At 35.9% G+C, this 23,481-nt stretch overlaps 1 protein-coding gene across 3 annotated transcripts in view; it reads left to right on the forward strand.

The window, feature by feature from the left end:
- Positions 1 to 14,683, forward strand: part of IMMP2L (inner mitochondrial membrane peptidase subunit 2) — a 471,260-nt gene extending 456,577 nt beyond the window's left edge. For all 3 annotated transcript variants that reach the window (XM_074607690.1, XM_074607532.1, XM_074607604.1), the window contains one exon: positions 14,186 to 14,683. In XM_074607690.1, coding sequence (XP_074463791.1) covers positions 14,186 to 14,305 — 120 coding nt within the window. In that variant the 3' untranslated portion in view covers positions 14,306 to 14,683. The remainder of the gene's footprint in view (positions 1 to 14,185) is intronic.
- Positions 14,684 to 23,481: the final 8,798 nt, after the last annotated feature.

Below are 23,481 nucleotides of genomic sequence, written 5' to 3' on the forward strand. Positions count from 1 at the left end.
CGTATCGTGGAGCTAGGCAGCAGAAAGTCTGGGGACCAGAGTTGTGTGCTGTTCTGCCCAGCAGTGGAGGAAGGTTGGTGGGATCTTCCCAGGGAAGCCTGAGGAATGCAACCACCCAGCAGCTAGGAAGCCTTGAAGATGAATAATTAAAGCTAGTTTCCCCCATTTCTTGACACGCACATGGGGAGGGTAACAGGACTGCCAGAACAGCTTAAAAGGAGAAGTAAGTCAGGAGACTGGGGAGAAAAGCTTTAGGATCCTATCCAGATATGATCTCTATATATAAAGTTCCTTACACAAATGTATACTGGAGATCTGTGCAATAGCTGTGAATTAATTTCTGCAGAGATCTGGCAGAGACTATGAAGAAAGGTGATGTAAAAGTATTCTGAGATTGCAGAAAGAGATGCCTTGCTGTAGAGCAGAGAAGGTGCTGCATTGGACTCTTCTGTTGCAACGAAAGCTAAAGGTTATTCTTTCTCAGTAGAAGTTTGAAGCTCTTGCACTCTTATTTAATGTATTAGTACTAATTGGGAATGTTTTCCAGTTGCAGCTAATGCTCACTGAAGTTATTACGGAAGTTTGGGGGAAGTCTTTCTTCTAATTTCAGGATGCAGGTTGTTCAGGCAACTCTAAACACCCATCCAAAGTTTTAGTGCTATCTACATTTTCCCTTTCCTTTCCTTTCCTTTCCTTTCCTTTCCTTTCCTTTCCTTTCCTTTCCTTTCCTTTCCTTTCCTTTCCTTTCCTTTCCTTTCCTTTCCTTTCCTTTCCTTTCCTTTCCTTTCCTTTCCTTTCCTTTCCTTTCCTTTCCTTTCCTTTCCTTTCCTTTCCTTTCCTTTCCTTTCCTTTCCTTTCCTTTCCTTTCCTTTCCTTTCCTTTCCTTCCCTTCCTTCCCTTCCCTTCCCTTCCCTTCCCTTCCCTTCCCTTCCCTTCCCTTCCCTTCCCTTCCCTTCCCTTCCCTTCCCTTCCCTTCCCTTCCCTTCCCTTCCCTTCCCTTCCCTTCCCTTCCCTTCCCTTCCCTTCCCTTCCCTTCCCTTCCCTTCCCTTCCCTTCCCTTCCCTTCCCTTCCTTCCCTTCCCTTCCCTTCCCTTCCCTTCCCTTCCCTTCCCTTCCCTTTCTTTTCTTTTCTTTTCTTTTCTTTTCTTTTCTTTTCTTTTCTTTTCTTTTCTTTTCTTTTCTTTTCTTTTCTTTTCTTTTCTTTTCTTTTCTTTTCTTTTCTTTTCTTTTCTTTTCTTTTTTCTTTTCTTTTCTTTTCTCTTTTCTTTTCTTTTCTTTTCTTTTCTTTTCTTTTCTTTTCTTTTCTTTTCTTTTCTTTTCTTTTCTTTTCTTTTCTTTTCTTTTCTTTTCTTTTCTTTTCTTTTCTTTTCTTTTCTTTTCTTTTCTTTTCTTTTCTTTTCTTTTCTTCCCAATTCTCTTGAGAACCTGGCCCTGCATTTTTTCACTTTTAATAAGAACCACACTTTCCCTTGTCATTAGTTACTAACTTCCATCATCCTCCTTGCTGCATTTAGGGTATCATGGTTTTGACTCATGATTAAAATCACATCCTCGTGCCTACCAACATACGGTGTGGCAGCCTCCAGTTTGAGATTGATCCACTCTTCAAACGGGTAAATGGTGCATACCACCAGATGGTGAGACTTCTGAGGACAAGGCAGCTTCAGATTTGCCTCTGGCTATATGTGACTCCAGACGGCACTGGGACTTACATTATTGTGGGAAATTTGGAACAAAACGTGGAAGCCTTTCTTTGCAGGTTTGTGGGTGGCTTTTGTCTGTTCAAGAATAATAAGCATTAGACTCATTGAACAAGAAAGTTCACAAGATATCATTTTGGAAGTAAGAATGTGTAGTCCTTACCAAGCTCAGACTGGATTGCTGAGGCTGTACACTAGCGGAAGAACAAAGATGCTACAGGGAGGTTGCCAGACCCCTGTTGCAAAGCAATTGCAATAGCCATCTTTCCGTAGCTTTTACCTATAGCTGACAGAAATTTAGTACTCTAAAGCAAGCTAGAAGATGAACTATTCATAATGGTGTCACTAAAATATGGATCACTTTTTTCATCTGCTTTGAGTGCTAAGATCCTGAAGCAGAAAAATAACTCAGTAAACATACAGAACTATATTTTCTTCAGAACAGACTGATGAAAATGTATCAGATTGTGCTGTCTGCACATGTCACTGCTGCTGTCTCCTCAGCTAATTTCAGAGACGGTACTTGGATCTCCAGGCATTATAGCAATGCTGATGGATACGCAGTCTGCTCCTGACCGAAAATGCGATTTCTGTTCTCCAAAACAAAGAGGTACAAAATAGATGTTGGATTTGCAGCATATTTTGAATAAGATTGTGTTAGAAAGACCAGCACTTAAAGGAGTTTTACTTTCATTGATTTTCTTACTGGAAATGAAAAAGCTCCATATAATGAATTGGTTTTAGTGGTGTAAAGTTTTAACATTTAGATCTTTCACATCCTAAATGTGCTAGTCCTTTTCTTGTACTGATGACCTGGCAGTCCTGTGTGGTTATATCTTGCTAAAATAGCCTAATAGCTACATATAATCTGAAAAATCGGGTAATTTAAAGAGTTAATAAATCTGGATCATCAGCTCACTGGAAATTGTATTAATTTTATTTTATTTTACTTAATTTTAATGATGTGCTCAAGTGTTTTACTTGAATATTTAAAGTTCAGCATATGCTTTGCTGAACTATGGCTTGATTATAACTATGAGAGAATATTTTATTAAATATGCAGGCAACTGAATTCATTAGTCTTCCACTACTTTCTTGCTCATGCTGTATAGCTTAAGAGCAAGTCTTAATATTTCCTTGAGACAAATATAGCTCTTGATGGTAAAGTGATGGCAAAGTAGTGGATTAAATCTGGTTACTGCATTTGGCTAATGAGGAAGGTAACTTTTCATTTTGAAAGTACGCAGTCTGTGACTCAGTTATTTTGTTTATAGTATCCTATCTCATTATGTAAGGGTACATTAAAGAAGGCTAGAGAGCAAGGGGAAAAGAGAAAAAAATGGTGAATATAAACCAAGAAGAATAACAAACGTCTTGAAGAGAGCAATGGTAGAACTGACTGTCTACAAACTGTTTTTCCTGTGTCCTAGCGGACCTGAGACATTTTATGTGCTTTTGGAAGATATAGCACAGGACTTTGAAGAAGCCTATGCCCTTCTGAATGAGGAGGCACAGTGGCCAGTAGAGGTTTCCTGGGACACCTCAAATGGCAGAAGGTACTTCTGTTTAGGCCAATTGACTGGACCTCTAGTGTAATGGTCAGGAAGCTCATAGTGGGCTTCCCCTGTCCTTCCCAGTTTTTCTGATGTCCCCATAATGATGAGGAGAGGCATCACCCTGGCTGCTGGTCCCCTGCCCCTCCTCTGGATCAGTCAGCTCTACCTGGGCTGCCAGGCACATGGGCCAGGCCTGGAGACTTGATCCATCACATGACTTGTCTATAAAATTGCCTTCTCCATAAACACGAATCTTCCTGATTGAGGGAGTTTTCTGTGGAGAATTAGACAATCATCTCAAACGTGATATCCGGCCTTGTAGACTCAGGATTGCATAGAAGAACTGCAACAGCATTTGATTAAGGATATGAATCTTCTGATATTTTTTTTTTAAGCATTTTTCCTCAGCGAAACTTGTTATGCCATTATCTTACGCTGACCAGGAGTGAACTAAAGAAAAAAAAATTAATACGAGGAGGAATAGTTATGTAGGATGTGGAAATTATATTCATAAGTATATAGTGTCAATTATTTAATCATAATTTCTGTTGCAAAGTGAAAGGATAGTTATATGATTTGAATTATATCTAGAAGCCTTGTATTTTGACAAATGTCACAGTATCATAAAAACACAGAATACTAAATAACAGTAAGATTGACTAGGGGAAAAAATAATGTTTTGGAGATAGTTCTTTCCAAGTAAAGTAAAAGCTGGGTTTAGCACATTTAATCTCTTCTCCATAGTTTCAACAAAAATACAGAATAAATCAGATAAAGACAAGAGAGGAAGTATTTAAGCATTCTTAAATGCATAGCTATTATTATAGCTATAAGGGGCAGAAAAATCTTTGTATATATTTAAAGTATTTATGTGTTGCTTTTTTTTCTCAGCTCTGGGAGATTATGTATACACAATTATCTTGATAAAATTTACTGGTTTAGATGAGCTCTAGCCATCCTCACACAAAGACCTCTATTAAAAAGTCTTTTATAATTTTAATAACATATCATGCAGCTATTTAATGACATTTTGATATCCTAGCTGCTCATTGAATATTTACTCCCCGTTGGTTTTCATAACTCATATTGCCAACAGCATGTTTTCTGTAAGTCAAACTGTTTCTGTATGCCATTTTAGAAGAAAGTATAAGCAAGCCTCACAGCACGATTTGTTGAAATATTTAGTTAAGTGGAATAGTCTATTGAACAGTAGTCTTTTTAAGGTAAGAGAAAATAAAAATGATTTTTTTAACAGTATTGCAACAACCTCATTTGTATCAGGCTGAAACTGTTGAAATGTGTGATAAAAAAGCAGAGAAGCTGTGAGCAGGTTGACAGATCTATTTGCTGAACATACAAGCTATTGTCACCGAAAATTTCTGAACAGTTCTCTTAGCTTAGAAAAGGCTTGCTTTGCCCAGTAACAGTTGTAATATCGTAAGGTGTTGCAACATTTTGTTTTAATTAAGAGGTATTTTCTCACCTGTTCCCTTGAATTAACTTTTCTTGCTACTGCTGGCCTTCTTTACTTTTTCCCCCCCCGCCCCTTACCTCAGCATTTGATACTTACTGTAATGTGATCTTGCCTGAGTGCCAGGTATCTGCCAAGTAAAATTTAAGTTAATGAACTTTCCCAAATGTCTGGGGTCTGCTGCTCCCAGTGCTGTCCTTTCACAGAGTTCACTGATGGAGCCACTCAGCACTCAGGCTGGAGCTGCTCCTAACAGAGCAGATGAGGCAGCACTGGGATGGGGTGTTCTCCATGACTTTCTTTAGTGTCGATACTTCTCTAAGTTCATAAATAGCCTTGATTTTTGACCTATGAGATTGGGTACTTTTCTGAGCTTCTGCAAAGAGTATGAAGAATATAAATTAGATGCAAGAGGTAGCTAGTATTTGGTTTTTTTTCACATCACTTGTCTTGAAGAAGAATTGGACTGTATGTAGAAATAGAAGCCTGCTGTTTCCTTCTGGCAGTAGGACTCCTTCCTTTCCATTTTTTTAATCTGGAATGAGTCTGAAACAATATCTCCCAGCTGGCATGCATATGATCCCTGGCATAGCTATACTTCTGGAAATTTGATGAAATTTGACCTGTCTTCCCAGCTTGTTTTCTCAGCTTTGCAATACTAGCCACTCATTATGAGGGCTGGAAGCAGAGCAGGAATATGCCAGGGCTCTCCCCTGCGTTGCACAGAGCGTCACAGTAAATCTCCATGGCCAGAGTGGTGCTGGGATTCCTCTGTCCCGCTCTCCTGGAAGCACAGTGAAGAAGGGGTGACAGAGCAGAGGGCATGGTTCCATCTGCTCTAGCACCAGCCCATGGGGATGAATTGGGTTTGGGGAGGAGCGGCAAAGTGAGAGCACGATCGCAATCCCTGGGTAGTGTGTGAGCTCTTGGAGCGGCTCTCTGACTCCTTCCCTTCTACTCATTGCACTGTACCACTGCATTTGCCAAAGCTTTAGAATGAAACTCTAAATTAATGACATGCAATGGGACAAAAATGTAAATCAACTTAATTTTTAAAGTGCAGCATTTCTGCATAGTGTCCTAAGTCAAGAAAGACAATGCACATAATCAATCTTTGTGTAGTAAGCTGAAAAACGTCACTGAGCCTGACATTCCTCTGACTCAGTTGGCACTGACACAATACATTGCTGAACAGGAATTCACACTGAAGGCTTTTATGTATTCCTGAATAATTAGTATGCATGGATTTGGGATACTATCTACGTGAAGATAATGAATGTGTTTTGGTAATTGTCTCCTGCCACTTGATTTATCAGTTCTTAAAATACTGAGTTGCAAATATTTTACTGCTTTTTAATGTAGGGCTCTTTCATTAATTTTGTTCTTCTGTTGAGTTACATGACTTAGTGACAATCCCATTTAGTCCAGGAATTTTGAGCGTTACCCAGTGAAATATTAAAAAGCTTTTAACTATTAAATGATATTTATGTATATGCAGCATGCAAAGCACATCATACTGTGCACTAAGCAAATTCTTTCACCATTTTCGTTGTGAGAAATCTAAAATAAATAATAGATTGGTTTGTAAATCTTTTTGTAGACCTATTTAGTATAATGGTTCTCTTAATCATAAGCAACAAAGAATAATTTTTAAGAAAGCCATGCTTACTGAAGATAAAAGAGTAGTAGTGCTGTTTTATATGCTAAACTCTATTTTAAAAAGGTGTCTTCAGAAAACATAGAAGAAGAAACTGGGAAGGAGTGAAGAAGTAGCTATAGTGTCCCTTTCAATAGTATATCCTCGACAATTCCAAGAAAATGCGTTGAGATAGAATTCAGCTCATAGAATACTTGTACCCAACTTGTTACAGTGTTTAATTTAGTCAATGGCATTAACAGCTGATTTCTTAATGCATTGAATAAAAAATACACTACTTCGTACTGAATTGCTTTAAATCTGCATGGCTTTTATAAATGTAAATTATGGTTCGGTGTTAACTGGTCTCTGTCTGCACATCTAACTGTAGAAAAATCTCATGTGTGAAATATATTCTGTTTTCGGTGACCATTTCCTTCCTTTACCTCTTTTGTAACTTTAACATAGGCATGTAGACATGATAGAACAAACGAGAATGCAGCCCAGTTATTTTGATATTTAGTACCTTGCATTTTTTCAATTCAATCAATAACATGGGTTTTAATTACAATGCAGTGACTGTGCTCACCTCTTCTGACATGAGTAGCTTAAATTTCAAAACCATGTTGAATTCAAGCAGTCCCAGTTGTTATAATGATTTCAGCTACTCTAGGCTAACATGCAAATTTTATTCATTCTGGGAATCATCCATTGCATTTGAAATATATTTCTCTCTTGTATATCTTATTTTGTGATTATGTCTGTGCATATATATGTGTAGTATTTGTGCATCCCTCTCGAGTGTTCTATTTTCACCGTTTAAAGCTTTCTTAAAATAAAATAATTATCATTTATGTATGTTCAGATTTTTTATAATATGTTTTATATCTAAACGAACACTTCTGAATTTGATAACTTTAATAAGGACCTTTACTGATTTTACAGTAGCTCTGTGAAAGAAAACACATATGGGATGTTTTATGTGGAGCTGGAGCTGCTGCTTCAGCTATCAAACTAATGGAACTGTAATGGAACACTTACTAACAAAATTAATGGGCTGCATTCTTTTCTTTGTCACTAGATCTGTATGGCTCCATTAGGTCTGATTTGTTCAGGGATGAGAGGAAGGAGTGATGAAGACACTAGTATTTTGCTATGTACTTGAAACGAATCTATTACTTTTTTTTGTATTCATGAGCTAGTTAGCATCTTGTTATGCCAGCCTTCAGTGAGCTGATATGAGTTAAAGAACATCTGTTGTGGTATGGTTTTATTTACAAAATAATTTATTGATTCTCATCTTTGTGTTATTCTTGCATTCATAAAAGAAGGAGGTCAAGGATATTTGTTTCTTCTGCCATTGTTCATTATCCCAGACACTTCTACTAGAGGAAGTGGTTTCTCTGGGATTTTACTGTAATCCACAGGATTTTATTTTTATTGAGCTTTTTTCCTTCAACTGCACTTGATAGTAGTTGTTTCAAAGTTCAACCATGTACAGAAAATGAAATGTAATAGCAATCATGTTTACTTTCTATTAAAGTATGGATTTTTTTGAAGAGACTAATTTGCTGGGAGAATTCTCTGAGAGACCATTTTACACCTACAATCTAATATCAAAACCCAGTGCAACAACCTTTCTTAAAGACAAGCAATCTAATTTGACACAGATAGCTATCCCACGCTATATGTTTTTGTTAGTATTATAGCTGAAACACTACATAGTTACCTAAGTGTTTCTATCCTGAGTTTTTCTTGGAGATTTTGGGGGATGAAATGTTCTAGAACTCTTTTCTCTCCTTTCTCATTAGCCCAGTCCCTTTACACAGAGTTTTCAACCTCCACACAAATTTGGCATTCCCAATCTTCCAGAATTTCAGTGTAGTCAAACTACAGCCAGGATATAGGTAGCAGGGCTATGAACTACTATATCTGGAAAAATTCATTAAAGTCTGCTCAAGTGGTGCCATCTATAAATCACCCAGGATTTCTCCATATTAGAGGAGTTTTCACCTAATGTATTGGCACCTTTCAGAAACTCTGTGGGGAGCAGCAAGTATCCAGCCAGCAAAATATAATCTGAATAGACCTCTACTGTTACAGAATTACTGCCCACCATCCCCAGTGACTTTGTGTTATGAAACAGAAAATTTGAGAGGAAAATTTTGAATACAGCTGATATTCCATAGTGCTGAACATGTGAAAGGCTGTATATAAAGCTTCTTCACTAAACTGCATATGAACAAAAAGAAAAAGTAATAAGAATATATTACTTCAAAGAAAAGAAAGCATAATTTGAAACACTGTGATTGTTCATATTGTTTTATCTATTTTTAGTTTGAGAGAATTTTAATCTTTTGTGTTTGCATGGTTAGAATTGGCCACAGCGTTTGGAAGGCCTGTGCAATATTGCCAGAATATAATTCAGCTAAAGACAGTAAAGCAAAAGTGACTCTTCAAAACCAGAGGCTGATACATACCTTTAAAATTTTGATTTTCTGCCTGTTTATGAAATTCCTTAAGTACACAGGTTATAATCTGCGGCACTTGTAATTTAATTCTGTTTCTAGTTTGTTAGGTAGCTATTATTGTTCACTTCCAGTGGTATTTTAGAGGAATTGCACAATTTAAACATTTATTAATGAGTCCAGGAGACAAAATACTAATTAATATGGAAATCTTTCTAGGCTTAAACATGATGAAAAAAAGGGAACTTTTAGATAGTGTTTCTTAGTATTTCTTCTTCAGAAGTAGTATATTTGTATTCAAGTACTTATTCAAGTACATCTTCTGAGAGGATCGTTGTGTTGATCTGATGTTGAATTTGCTGTGCATTATTATTATCTTCCTATTACCTTTGCTTATTATTATCTTCTGTGACTAATCTAGATATTCCCAGATTTCTTATGTTATTTCATACTTTATAATATGATTATTACAGGACCTTCTGTCACAAAGATGTAAATTTTTCATGTATATTTCATGTTTTTATTGAAATAACTAAGTTAAATTTCATTCACAATCCTCCCAAATCCCATTGTAAGAAAATAATGTAATAGTCTATTTAATTTTTTTCCTGAGTTTGTCTGTGATGGTTTCTTCTCCCTCACTCTCAGTTCCACTTCAGGCTAATTTAGTACATATTTGAACGTGGGTTTTTGCCTTGTTCTTTGTTCATTGATTGGCAACATCACTTTTTATCTGTATTTATTACATGTTTTGTTTTGCGTATGTTAGTACATTCCTTGTTCTTCTCAACTTTTTTTACCTTTGTTAGCCTTAAAATCTTTTTGTGCAACTCCCAGCCAGTTGTTGGGTTTTTTTTAATGTCCAATGCTAAGTTGATTGTAGGCCTGCAGTCTTTATTATCCCATTTCTATAGTCTTGTGAACCACATTATTATGTTAAAGTCATAAATATTTCATTCTACATGGAATAATTACTTTTTACTGTATATGTAAGAACTTTGATTATACCACAAGATGATGCAAATATAATCATATATAAGGGATACAAGGGAAACTTCAAAAAATTAGGCAATAGTCACCTGATCATTAGAAAAATTGTTGCAGCTAAAGAAGTTAAATCAAAACTCCAGGCAGGCAAGGAAAGTTAAGATGAAGCCTGAGAAATTAATCTTGAGGCCTTGCAGTGGTGGTACAAGGTCTACAGCTTGTTATTAGCAACGGTAATACCATCCTACAGGGCTACAATAACAGCTGAATAAACATTCTTGCATTTTTTTTTTCTCTTTGTCTTGTTATTACTTCTAATTAGCAAATTGACTAGTTCGAAAGTCTAGCTTTAGAAAAGGTTGTAAAGGCCTGGGTTTTTTGGTTCTTCAGTGCTGTTTTTCAGGTTATATTCAGTGGTGCTGTACTTTCTTGTTTTAATGTTACAGAATTTGAGTTCTTGGCCGTTTAAGCTATAGAGAAATAACTAAAGGTTCAAGGAAAAAAGAAGCAAAGAGAAATCTGTGGGGAATGCACCTAACATAAAGGGAACTCACAGCTACTCCACCACTAGTACCTGAATTTAGCAGGTTAGGTAGACTTTACATATCCTGAGAAAGTTGAGAATATCCTGGTTAGGGTCGCATCCTTATCTGGACTTTTCATTTTCTTGAAATCCAAGCTGAAGACCTGGATTTCCATTGAAATTTTCGTGTGTGCCACTGCATGCTACAGGATTCTTGCACAGTCTGAATGCTGCTTTTACCACTGTGATTTGGGATTAGAAAAGGCATCAAGGTAAGAGACAGTGAAGGTATCAAATGGCAAACAGACAAGAAGAGGTGGAGAGTACAGCCTGTAAATCAATGAGTATTTTAAAACGATGTCTTTTGGAACGGGGAGAAGTCATAGCAATATAAGTCTCTATACTAATAAAGGTGCATTTATCCCAACCTGTTAGGATGGAATGAACAAGATAGATAATTGTAAATACCACTGCAGATAGCACTATCAAGTTTAGGCTTATGTTTCCCTAATGCAGTGCCAAAACTAATCAGTCTCCATACAAGTAACATATAACAACTAAAGACTCCGAGGAAATATGCTTTTATCACAGTAACAGTGTCAAAACAGTATTATTCATTCAAAACTTATTTTGCAGATAAAATTGCTATGTTACCGGAATGACTTCTCAGTTGTTCAATTAAATATTCAAAGATTTAAAAAAAATTAGAATTAATGCCTACAGAGCTCAGGTTAGGGAGAATAATATGGATTCAGTTCAACACAGCATCTCTTGTTGCCACAGCAAGAATAATATGTAGATCATAATGTAGAAATAAAAATCAACTATATAGATTTATGGCATCTCTTACTCAAGTCCGTAAATGAAATATGTTCCTCAAAGAATTTGCGCCTGTAAAGTACTGATTTTCCTTATAGTTAACATAGCATTTCAAGGGAGCAAACTTATTTTCTTAAGTAAAGAGAGTAAATAATGTCTGTAAGGGAACTGATTAGTCCCTTTTTTAGCAGATTATTTCAGCATTTCACTGTTGCAACAGAAAGTGTAGCCTCCCAGTTCACCCTTTGTCCCTATCTAACTGTGATGAGGGTAAACCCATTAACAAGGGCAGGTTATTCTCTGAAAACAATTCTGTTCTTCCTCAGTGAAATTCATGGCTGCTGTGGTAACTGCAGAATAATAATAGGCAGTGGACAAAGTTATTAAGGTTGTTTGCAGAAGTCAAACATCAAGGTGCTTTTAAAGTGATCCTTTAAGTTATTATAAAAGAAGCCCTATAGCATCAGTGTCATTTGTTATTTAGCAAAGACTTCCATCACCCAACAATACCCGTTTTTCCTTTTTAACACTAGTCATGTTGTCCTTTAAATCAGGTTTATAGGAAGGATATTTCTTTATTAGTTTAAAGTCAGATGATGGTCAGTAGAAGTAATCCTCTGGGCAAAATTATTGCCAGCCTCAGCTTCAAACAAGTTTTGATTCATTTATTATATTCCCAGTCTGTGTGCAGACCTCCTACTGACATCGGTAACAAGCAATGCACTGAGAAAAACACAGAGCTTTGAAAATGGGATGTTATTTGTGTTTGAGAAGAGTATTTTAACATTTTTCTTTATAGTAGTGCTGTCAAATTTTATGTGCAGTGGTGGGGTTTGCTGTGGTTTTATGTTTTGGCACCAGCCTGTAATGTGTGTGCCATCATGCTGTATACTCAGGGAGCAAATCCCCGTGGCAATACTACATTTGCAGACCCCTTTATGGGATAATTAAGATAAAGGATACTGTGAATTCCACAAATATCCAGCAAAATACACAGAAGTATGTCAAGACTTAAAAAAATGTAGCTAAATCCTATCAAAACGGAGTTGTCACTTAGCAGCCTGTCCTTTGCTTGAATGTAGGAAAAAAGCTGCAATGGATCGGGGAAACAAGGGATCAAGCAAACGAAATATAATGCTGGGCTGCAATTTCAGGGATCTACTTTAGATTCTTTTAGATATTGTGGGTTATTAAGTAACCAAATTATATTCAAGTAATTCAGCACCTGCTTCATCAAGCTACAGAATATGGAATTAGATATAGACCACTTCAGCTTCACTGATTTGATTATGTCGTAGAGAGAGACTAGTGAATATACATTAATCCTATGAAATTAAATCAAGAAAATTAGCTGAAGATATTCCTAGGGGCCTATTTGGTGTCTATTTGCATAAAATGCTGAATTACCTGCTTACTGAAATCACTTTTTTTGTGATGAGTAATGGAATGGAACCGAAGAACTGAGTTTATATAAAAATTTAAGCAGGAATGTACAGGTTCAAACCAGAAATCCATTTAACTCCTGGCTCTGACAACAGCCAGTAGCAGATCATTAGAGCATAAGAACAAAACAAGTATATAATTTTTCCCTCAGTGTTTCCTAATGTGGAGTATAGAGACTACACTGTTACTTTGTTTATGTTCGATTATGTGTGATGGACTTTGCCTCTATTATTATTTTCTGAACCACTTTGTTATTCTTTTCTGGTGTCTTCAGTATCCTGTATAATGTATGCAGGCGTGATGTAATCGTGCACGTTCTGAAGAAGCGTTTCCTTTGGTTGTCTTTAAAAATTCTTTAAGATAATGTCATCTGATGTTTCCTCATTCTTATGAGAAATGATGACTTAATAGGCAAATAAAGCCTATGCGTTCTTTATTCATGCCATTCATAATTTTGTGGACTTCTGACGCTGTTGCCTCTTTAGGAGACATTCCAGTATTTCTAACCGTGTTTTTGTCCTGTTTGCAACTTTTCTGTTGGCACTGGGTATTTATTACTGGGAATATTATACACTGGGAAGCTTACTACTTGCTATTGTCTCCAGAAGAAGTCTAAACAAATAATTTAAGATGCAGAAGTCTATCCTACAGGCTTTTCAAATTAAGTGAGATTAACTCCATACCAGATTACTTCATCTCAATGTTAAGTACCAACACTGAAGGCCTGTTTTATTATTTCAATCTGAAAATGTGACTCTTCTCAGTTATTCTTAGTCTAGCCATTTCATACCATATTCGAAAAAAAGCCTTGTTTGTGGTTTTCTTAAGGTTTTGTAAGCAATACAGTTTTCTAAACTGTACCACCTCTAAGTGATTAATTTGTAAGTGATATCAGTATTTATTTTTGTTTTGATTTATTGAAGTAGAACATTAGTGAAGTAAAATTGCTGAAGTAAAACAATAATAAGTAATAAGATAGTAAAACATGTTTACAAAACACATGAATGAAGTGCAAGTAATCCTAGAAGTTCCAAAATATTTGATCTGTAGATGTGTTTCAAGTAATTCTATCAGAAATACATTTTCATCCTCGGGGAAATATTTACAATTCACAGTAATTTCCGTTTTTGGTTGGAGGCAAAATGGAGTTTTGAAGGACAATGATAAGTAGAAAGCACAGCATGTTTAGAAAAGCCACTGTCCTGCTGTGGTTAGTGTACGTAGCTCAAATTCGAGACAGGTTATGTTTAACTTCTTCAGAACAGATACTTGAACCTTATTGTGCTGTACCAAAAATAACTAATAACCAAAAGCTTTCAGTGGATTATAGAATCCCTTACCTGTTTTGGCCAACTGTTTTTCTTGAATCTGAAAAAACATTCCTAGCTCATGTTTGTTACAGCCAGGGCATTTCAGCAGGCTGGTCTGAGTTCCACTAAATGTTTTATCAAAAAACACTCCACGTGCGTGCGTGCTTTGTGTTCTCTCATTGCTCTAACAAATCATCAAGTGCTTTGTATTTTCCACAGTTTATTTTATTTGCAGTATTTAATAATCGATCTGGCTTACATTTTGGTTACAGGTTTCTCTTGGGCTTTTACATGCTCGAGCTACTCATATCCTCTGGCCTCCACGACGCTGGCAGAAGTTACAACCAATGCTACCTCCGGAGCGCAGACCACTCCAGAGAGAACAAGAGTGATCTAAATGTTCAGAGGAAAAAACACTGAAGTAAAGTTTAACCGGGAAGAGTTGCAGCAGTTATACCATCATCCATAAGAGCTTTGCCAAATATGCTTTAACATCAGGTACCATATCAGCAAATATATGCGACATCTTCATGTTAAAATGCCACCTTAAGTGTAAAGTTTTTTGGGTTTTTTGTTTGTTTTCTTGTTTGGTGTTTTTAAAAATTGTCAAACAGTAGTGCATTGTGCATTATTTTGCTTTGAAATAATTAGTTGTAGAAGGTTTGAATGTTCAGTTTTTCTGGGTAAAATGCTTGACTTCTTACGTCTGTACCTGTGCTTCCATGGATAAGAAATTATTAAAACCTTCAATAAAATATTTTAATCTTTTACATTGTGTCTTTAGTAACTGAATGGAACCTTTATTATTATCATTGATTGCATATGAAAAAAACCTCACAAACACATAATATGCTTTGGATTGTCCCATAATTTCTAATACCAAAGAATCAGTACTTGTATAGCTGAAAAGTTAATAATATACATCTTTTTTTTTTTTTCAAAAAGCTAATGAGATTTTTTTTCTTTTTATGCAGGTTGTGTTTATTATTAAACTGAATACATATTGCTTATTTTTAATTTCTCCTTCAGGAGTGTTTTATATAAACATTCCCTGTATATTTCGCTGAAGTAGATATTCAGTCAAAATATAAAAATTATATTGCAGTGTCTGAAGGCAATGTTTCATTCATTTCTCAAGTATAGTAAATCATTGTTAGTATTGATTGCCACATTTATTTGAAACTATGTAATTAGATTATGAATAGTATACAATTAATACTATAAATATATAATTAATATTATAAATACACTCTGAATATGCAGTGAAGCTTCTGCACACATCATAAGTAAAAAGAACTTGAAAAATGACACATTTTCAGCTGCAAATTAATATCAGCCAGCTTATTTTCATATTTATTGAATTTTACTTTAGATAGATTAGTACTTTAAAAATTTAACAAACCACACAAAAGATCTTTAAACATCTCAGCTAAAATCATGCATTTATCAGAACTTCAGACAAGATGAAAATAAGTCTATAGCTCTTTGAAGACACACATCTGTGTATCAGTTAGATGATACATTCAATCACTATGAAAACTCTCTATTATTGTCTAACCTTCTTAAATGTTCCAGCTCTCTAAGCACTTTACTGTCTACATGTGCCATGATCTTTCTTTGTTCCAAAAAGCTGTTCCATAGGTCTCTGAACTCATCTCAGTTAAAACTCATGCAGTTTGTTTGGGTGTTAATTGCAGTAAATTCACAATTATTTTGATTGGCATAGGGTGATTGAAAACAGCATTTTGCAATCTTTTTTTTTTCAAATTAATTAACAAAACTGAAATGAGTTCAAGAAATTTAGCGCAGTCATAATTAATTTTGGTGACAAATATACAAACACACACCCATGAAAGCCGAAAGAAAGTGACAAACATAAAAAGGAGTTGAAAAAAACCAGATTAGATCAGCTTTTTTTCTTTTGGTTGTTTAGGTCTTCATTTCCCTTCTTTTGGTTGTTCAGGTCTTCATTTCCCTTCTTTCCACTAATTGATTCCCTCCCTCTTCCTCCTCTTGAGTATCAACTGGGCAGAGTTCTTACATATATTGACTAGCTGGAAAATTTGGTTGGCTCTTTTTGCTGGTACGTGTTCTGCAAAACCAGTGCCAGAGAGTTAACAACAAAAACAAAGGCACTTGTTCCTCAGTTATTATCTTAATTATGTTTTTCTATTCATGTTGTCTAAAGATACAACCAAGTGCGTCTGCATCAGTAACATTCCCAAAAAGATTATTTCAAGTTCCTTAGGATTGCAGATCTTATTTTCCAACTGAGAAGAAGAATCCAGATATGGATCCAGATATTGGAAGAACTTGGGTTTATAATTTAGTCTGGAGAGTCTGAAGCACAGTATTCAAAATCATGAAAGGTTTCTGTGAAGTGGAAGAGAATCATTGATTTTCCAAGTACATCATGTACAGGCAAACTAACAGACTTACAATGCAGCAATAAGACTTTTATGTTAGACATGGAGAAAAAAACGTTTGAATTTTAAAAATAATAAAACATTGGAATAGATTATTTTTCATTGCAAGGTTTTAAAATTTTTTATCAGGCCTGTTTGTAGTTTGAGACGGGAGCATGAATTAACTACACCTTGAGATCCACATCAGCTATTTTATACATTCTCTGATTAGTTATTCTGTGATTGGTAAACTTGGTGGTGCCTTTGATGCTGGGCAGGCAGCAAGTTACATCAATCTCTACTTCCTTTAGACTTATAAGTTTCATTATATGCAAGCCTAGAAGTGTTAGAATAGCCTCATGTAACACTTCCTTCTAATAAGCATCCAAGGAACCTGATTCTTGTAAAAGAAGCTATTTTGCTACATATTGTCGTCGGATTAATATGCATGACATTTTAAGTCATCACATAGCTTAGTGAATGGAAATACCTCAATGAAATCATAAGCATTCGAGTAAGACAACATAATGTATCATTCAGTATCCAGAGCATGAAAAGCGAACCCATATTACCAAAGCAGAAAGGACCAAGCAGCAGCAATAACACATGACCACATACTTAAAGGCATTATTATTTTTTTGATATAGTAATATACTTGGTTTTCAACCCTCAGATGTGAAATGCATAACGAGAACCTGTTCTGGCAGCAATGAAATCAGTGGCAAAATTCTCATGGACTCAAACTATCACGATTAGCTTTCTAAGTCAGCATCTTCCTATTCAAACACAGGCCTTCTGGTGATTTGGTGCTGGGTCACATTAACTCAGGGGAGTTAAATAAGAATAAGCACAAGTGAGAAGTAGGACTTTAAGAAATTAAAGGATGACAGGATATTTCAAACATGAATATTTTTATGTATGAGGAGTCACATGAATACCTTTCCTATGGCCCAAAACATAGAATTTTCTTCAGTGGGTGCCAGACTTCACTTGCAGAGCAAGAAGAGATGTTTCAAGCTGATCAGGAATTGGTACTCTTAGCAGAGATGAGCAACTGCCTCTGAGAGAGTGCAGACCAAAGCTATGTATCTCAGCAATGTCTAAGCATCACAGCCTCATACAGAAAATCAAAACACCAACTGAGAAAATGGAAAGCTGGTGCAAAGAATGGATGGTCATCTAATGCGTACGAGCATCCTTAATTAGTTGTTCAGGATTTCCTGTGACGAAGAAACACCGTAGCAGGAGATGCGTTGAGTTTCATTTCTTCCATCTGTTCATCCTTTAAGATAACATACCTAGATGATGCAACATGAAGACTAGCATTCTGTCATGGCACGCACAAAACACTAGCTGTTCAGGTCTAAAGCCACTACAAAATGGATAATTTAATGCAGAACTATCCAAGGAAAAGAAGGTAAAACCAAAACAATAGATTGTGCTTTAATAAACAGTTTACGTTTCCTGGCTCCTTATGTACTAAAACTTAGGAAATAACACTTATCAGACATCAAAGATCACATCTAAGACATATGAACTCAAAGTAACATTGTAAAGTCAAGTGATGACATGTAACAGCTCTTGCTATGCAGAAGTTTGATTTTCACAAATGTTTTTCATTCCTTTAGATTTGTTTACCACACTAAAATCAGAAAGAGCTCTGAACACTTCCAGCATATGACAAGTTGAATAGCTGTCAGAGGCATCATTCTGTAGGCATATTGCTCAGGAGTCTAGCAGCTGATGAACCTGCATACTCTTGTGCAACTTTGGTCATCCTGTGGTATTTTGCTGTAATATGGAATAATCCTCTCTCTTTGGAATATTTTACTATCATTACTATTATTATCAAGAGAATTATTACTTTCTCCCCACGCCAACATGGTCTATTATTCTTACCATGGTCTATTAGGCATCTTGTCCAAGGTCATATAAGATAATCATGATAGGTTTGGAAAAAAAACAGGATTTCTTCTTCAAGAAGTCTACCTCCTTAGTAGCAAGACTGTCTGCCATTCACTTTCTTGCACCATTAATGCACAAGTAAACAATTTGTGATATAAAATACAAATCTAAATGAAAGAAAAAGATTAGTGAAAACCAAAATTCGAAGTAGACGTCTTACCCTTCCCCCATTGGATGGTGGAAGGGAAAGACGAGTCTTTTTAGAGCTAAGGTTTCCTGTAGCAGTATAGGCTCAGAAATAATGCAATGAGGTCATACTAACAGCAAATACTGTAAAAATTGTCCTTCCATAAATATACAATTTCACCCAAAGAGACTGGATTTTTTTAAATAACATGTAGCAGCACTTTCTAACCACTGTATTGAAGCTGTGCTTTTATGCAGAAAGAAATTATTCTTGAAGAAAACTAGAGGACAAAGGCTGCCAGAAAACCACCTGGTGGTGGCTTAGAGGTAGACCGGGAACCCCAGAGATAGCAGAGATGAAGTCCCCGTCCCTGCATCTGTACTCCTTTTCAGTAATTCCTTTGTGTGAAGTAAATATGCAGATTATTAAGTCTGGTGCCACGACTACAAACTTAATTTCGTATAGTGTTTTCTGGTATTTTTTAATTAAAAAAAATATTGTGTCCCCTATCTGTTATGCCCTGAATGCTGTGGCTTTATTTGTTTGGTTTTTTTCATTTGTGAAATAAAAGATAAGCCAGAAGCTGGTTTGTATAACTGCACCTCAAGAGACTTTTAAGCAGAACATTACACAGAAAATATTGCCAATACTCAAATTATGTCACCATCCAAATATCTTCTTGATTGGAATTTATTAACAGTGTTATTGGATGAGTGGCTTGCCTTTGGATGATTTAGTAGCTAAAAACCTGAAGGTGTAGAATATTTTAAAAATGCAGCAGCTATGTCTAAATACCAGTTTATCCTGATCATACAGGGAGAAAAACTTTAATTTAAAAAAATGTTTAATTTGTGATAACTTGATGGAACTATATTAACCCACCACATCATGTACTATCTTCCTCATCCCACTCACAAATGTCTCAGCATTTTATTTAACATCTAACCTTTTCTCATATCCTTCTATTAAATGTCAAAATTGAATTTTACATCCTTTGGGAGATAAAATGTACCACCCTCATATTTTTTCTTATACACATTTCAATTAATAAATGAAACATATAAGAGCATTTTTTTAGCACTCCCTATGGTTTTATCCATTTGATTACAAGGGTTAATCACACAAATGGTCCTGAGTTTTCTGTAGGACTGTGATGCCTGAGGATCTAAGATCAGGCTATAGTGCTTAACCTTTTAACCTCTTTTTGATGAGCCTGTAATTAAAAAAATGCATTTCCTTTATTCTCCTGCATTCTTCCCTCATTATGAATGGATGATTCTGAATCTGACATGAAATATCTTAAGGGTTCAGATAAGTAGTCCATTTGTCCAGTAACCTGTTCCTGACAGGGGTCAGTAAATTATACTTCCTATAATGAAGAGTTTGGAATAACCTGCCATAAGTGAAATTACTGTCCAACCCCAGGCAATTAATGTTAGTGTTATGCCCTGAAGTATGAAATTTAAATCCTTTACTTATCTTACATCTTTTCTAATGTAACCGAATGTTCTTATTATTTATACAAATGTTTAATGCAACAGCAACATCTGAAAAGTCTCAGTTTGTAAATAGCAAACATCTGAGTGAAGTCGGAAATTTTATCCTTAACTTCTGTTTACTTGTGCTATCCCCTATGTTAAGTTGGGAGCAATTTACTCTCTGTTGGCTGCTTCTGTCTGTGGGATGCTTGGCCTGCAGTACCTGTCTGAAAAGTCTGGTAAATTGAAATATTTTTCTTTCAGTTCTCTTAAGGAGGAAAAAAAAATTACCCTTATCAAACATTGTGAGAAGTACCTATTAAGACTTATCAATGTTAATTATTTTTACGTGTTATGACTGTCACTGTCAAACATCACAAAGATTCAGGTGGCAGATTCCTATATGTGTGCAAAGTTAGTGACTATGGTCAACATATATGAAGACCTAATGTTTAGGATGCTTGGGCCCTGAAGCAGACTCCGTCATCTCTGCCAGCCAGACTCCCCGAAAGGTGTACAGGGAGACTCATGCTCTGGAGTGCCAGACTCGACACAGGAGCAAGCTGAGAAGGGCGGTGTTTAATTATTGTGCTAAAGCCAATGGAGACAAAATGGAAACCACACCTGCAACCTTCTGTGGGGCTACAACAGTTCCAGGAAGGGCTCTTGAGTGGAGTCCATCACCTGGGACCATATCCTGGCCCCAGGGGTGTGCTTCATTTTAAAACACATCTTGAGAGAAAGACGCTGAGACTGACTATCTTCTACATGGTAGCTGAGAGGCTAGTATATTCACCTACTATTTTGTAGGCTCTCCTCAGCCTGAAGAGCTGACACCAACTGGCTAACCTTCTGCATAGAAATGGCTGATTTGGTAGATGAGGGGAGAGCAGTGGATATAGTACCTAGAAATAGTATTCAGGGAACTACATAAAACTGTGAGGAACAAAGTCCTAGAGGAATGATGAAATATCTTTTGCCACGGAGCTGTCAACTACAGAATCTTTTAATGTGTGACCAAGATAAGATATAAACCTTTTTAAAGAATATCCACAATAGGAAATAGATTTCTGTAAATGCCTGGCAGAATCTATAATAGCATTACCTAACGCCTAGTAGTGAGGTCAGCCAATTCTTAAGGCTTTATTTTCAGTGAAAAGAAGGTTGTTAAGTCTCCAAAGGCAAAGAACAATTATGTCTAAAAATAGAAGCAAGGTGAAGCTTGAAATAGAGAAGCTCACAAGTACTGACAAAAATTATGACTCAGATGGAAACCTCCACTTTTAGGCTTTAAACAAAATGCCTTGGACCTTATTTCAGCAATTATCAAGATGTTTTTTCCTCCTGCCAGAGGTCTAGGGTGGTAGAGGGTAAATGGAAAAGCCATACCATGATCTTTCAAGTACTTCCTAATGAAAACCATGTGTATTATCTTCTCACACTAATAATAATAAAAAGATATCTTCTGTGCCTGAAGTTTGGAGAACAGTTATGATAAAATTACTCATCTCTCTTTTTTTTTTGCTTTTTTTTTTAATCATCATATCACGTGTTAGCTGACATAAAGCGTTAACAGGAGACTAACACTCTCCGACAACAAAAATGTGTGTTTCCTCCCCTGAAAGATACGAATAATTAGCCCTTGGAGATGGTTCTACCCTACAAGCAGGAAAGACCTCAGTGCTTACAGTAGGATTCAAAATCTAAAAGGACTTTTTAGGTGTATTTCATGAAGAAGGAATACCAAATCCTCCATAGAACTTCTAAGCCCAGATTCACTTACCAAACTTCAGTGTTTTAACTGAGGCTGTATTTATACTCAGTGCCCTGCTTAATAGATTTTTAAAGACAGGTCCCTTGAGAGCATGATGTAGGACTTAGGTGGGTTGAGGCACTCACCCTCTGAAGGTGCTAGTCTCTTTTCAGTGAGTCTAAAAGAGCTTTTGGTCACCTCAGTTAAGTTCCATGAATCTAAGCCTTGAGTTTTTTATATGATTTAGTTCTTGGCACAACAGATTGCTATTAAAAAACTTAGGTAAGTCAAAATCAAAGCCAAATTTTCTCCTAGTTGTTCTTGAATTTTATTACACAGATTAATCTTGAACTTCCCTTTGATCGCACAAAATTATGTAGATTCAGGTTTCTCCAAGTGCTGATTTCATTCTTGATAGATTATTCACAGTTGGTGGCAATGGCTTTAAGATTTTAAAAAATAAGTTGCACCAAACTTAGTATCTATTTTTTTCACAGGAAAGTTGAAAAGAAGATTTAGACATTTTGCTTTAACTCACATATATCAGCCAGATTGTACAGATTTCTGTTGATTACATCAGACTTTACACAAGGAAAACATCTGAATAACATCACTCTACAGCTGAGTTAAAAAGCTCACACTCCAGACAACTTGTGCTTTGTGTTAACTCTTTTGTGGATTACTGTTAGCTATTCGTTAAGACATCCCATTCATGTTGCCTGTTCTTGAAATGAGGAGTTTTACGTGAGCATATGTAATATGTACTTTCTCATATCTTAAATGTTCACAGAAAAAAAATCAGAGTATTTGCTCTAGATCTTAGCAATTATATAAAAAAACAATTATATAAGTAAGTAAAGTCTTTTTAAACTGTGCTAAACACAGTAGTACCAGCAAGTTGAACAATAATAAGGTTTCTGTTCTCTCTCTACAATTGGTTAAACTTATTTGGATTGCCTTATGGCACAATTCCAAGTCTGAGTCCTCAATAACTGTGTGCCAAGCATGAAAGGGTCTGTTTTTCAGGGGTTGACTTTTTAATGCTTTTTGAAAATCAGGTTTTTCTCTTTTCAAGACATCTGAAATGAAATGCTTGGCTTGCCAAATCACTAGCCACTACTGAAAATCACTGCAAGGGTGTGATACTAAGTTTGAACATATTTGCTCTTTTACTAACTGGATAATAAAAAGAAATTACTTCCTCTACCTTTTATCTATTAATAAGCTGTATTCAAAACAGACCCGTCTCAGGGGTAAGTGGATGAAAGTTTTTAAAAACCACTGAAAACTTCTGATGGGATTTTCTAAAAATACTTAAATGTACAAGAAAATGCATTACCTTGATTGAAAGGTAATGGAACTTTTTACTCTAAATCATTGTGGGATAAACCCAAAGAGTGATTTAGGCATCTAGCAGTCAGCACAAGTTCTTTAGCCTGTAATTTAGGCACAGTGAGGCTAATCTCTGTTGCATATTTTTTTCTCTCTCTTTCTGCCTCTCTCTCTCACACACACATACATACACACACAGATGTTCCTTAATCCTGTAAGTATTTAAGATACAAAAAGCTACATTCACAAAAGTTTTCAGGTGCTACACTACTTTTTTAGTAAATTAACATCTTCAGTACAAATATTCATGCTCCCTGTACAACAAATAAGGGAAGAAGAATTGACTACAGAATGAGATTTCCGAAGTGCACTGCACAAGGAGATGTCCAAATTGTCCAAAGGTAGGAAAGTTAGTCTCTAAGATTGCATCAATCCTAATAAACTAAAAGTGCCTAGGAAGAGTCTCAGGCATAGTTTTGTCTCAGGAAAATTGGTACTTATTCAAGCA

Source organism: Larus michahellis, chromosome 1 (assembly GCF_964199755.1).
Source record: "Larus michahellis chromosome 1, bLarMic1.1, whole genome shotgun sequence".
Taxonomy (NCBI): Eukaryota; Metazoa; Chordata; class Aves; order Charadriiformes; family Laridae; genus Larus; species Larus michahellis.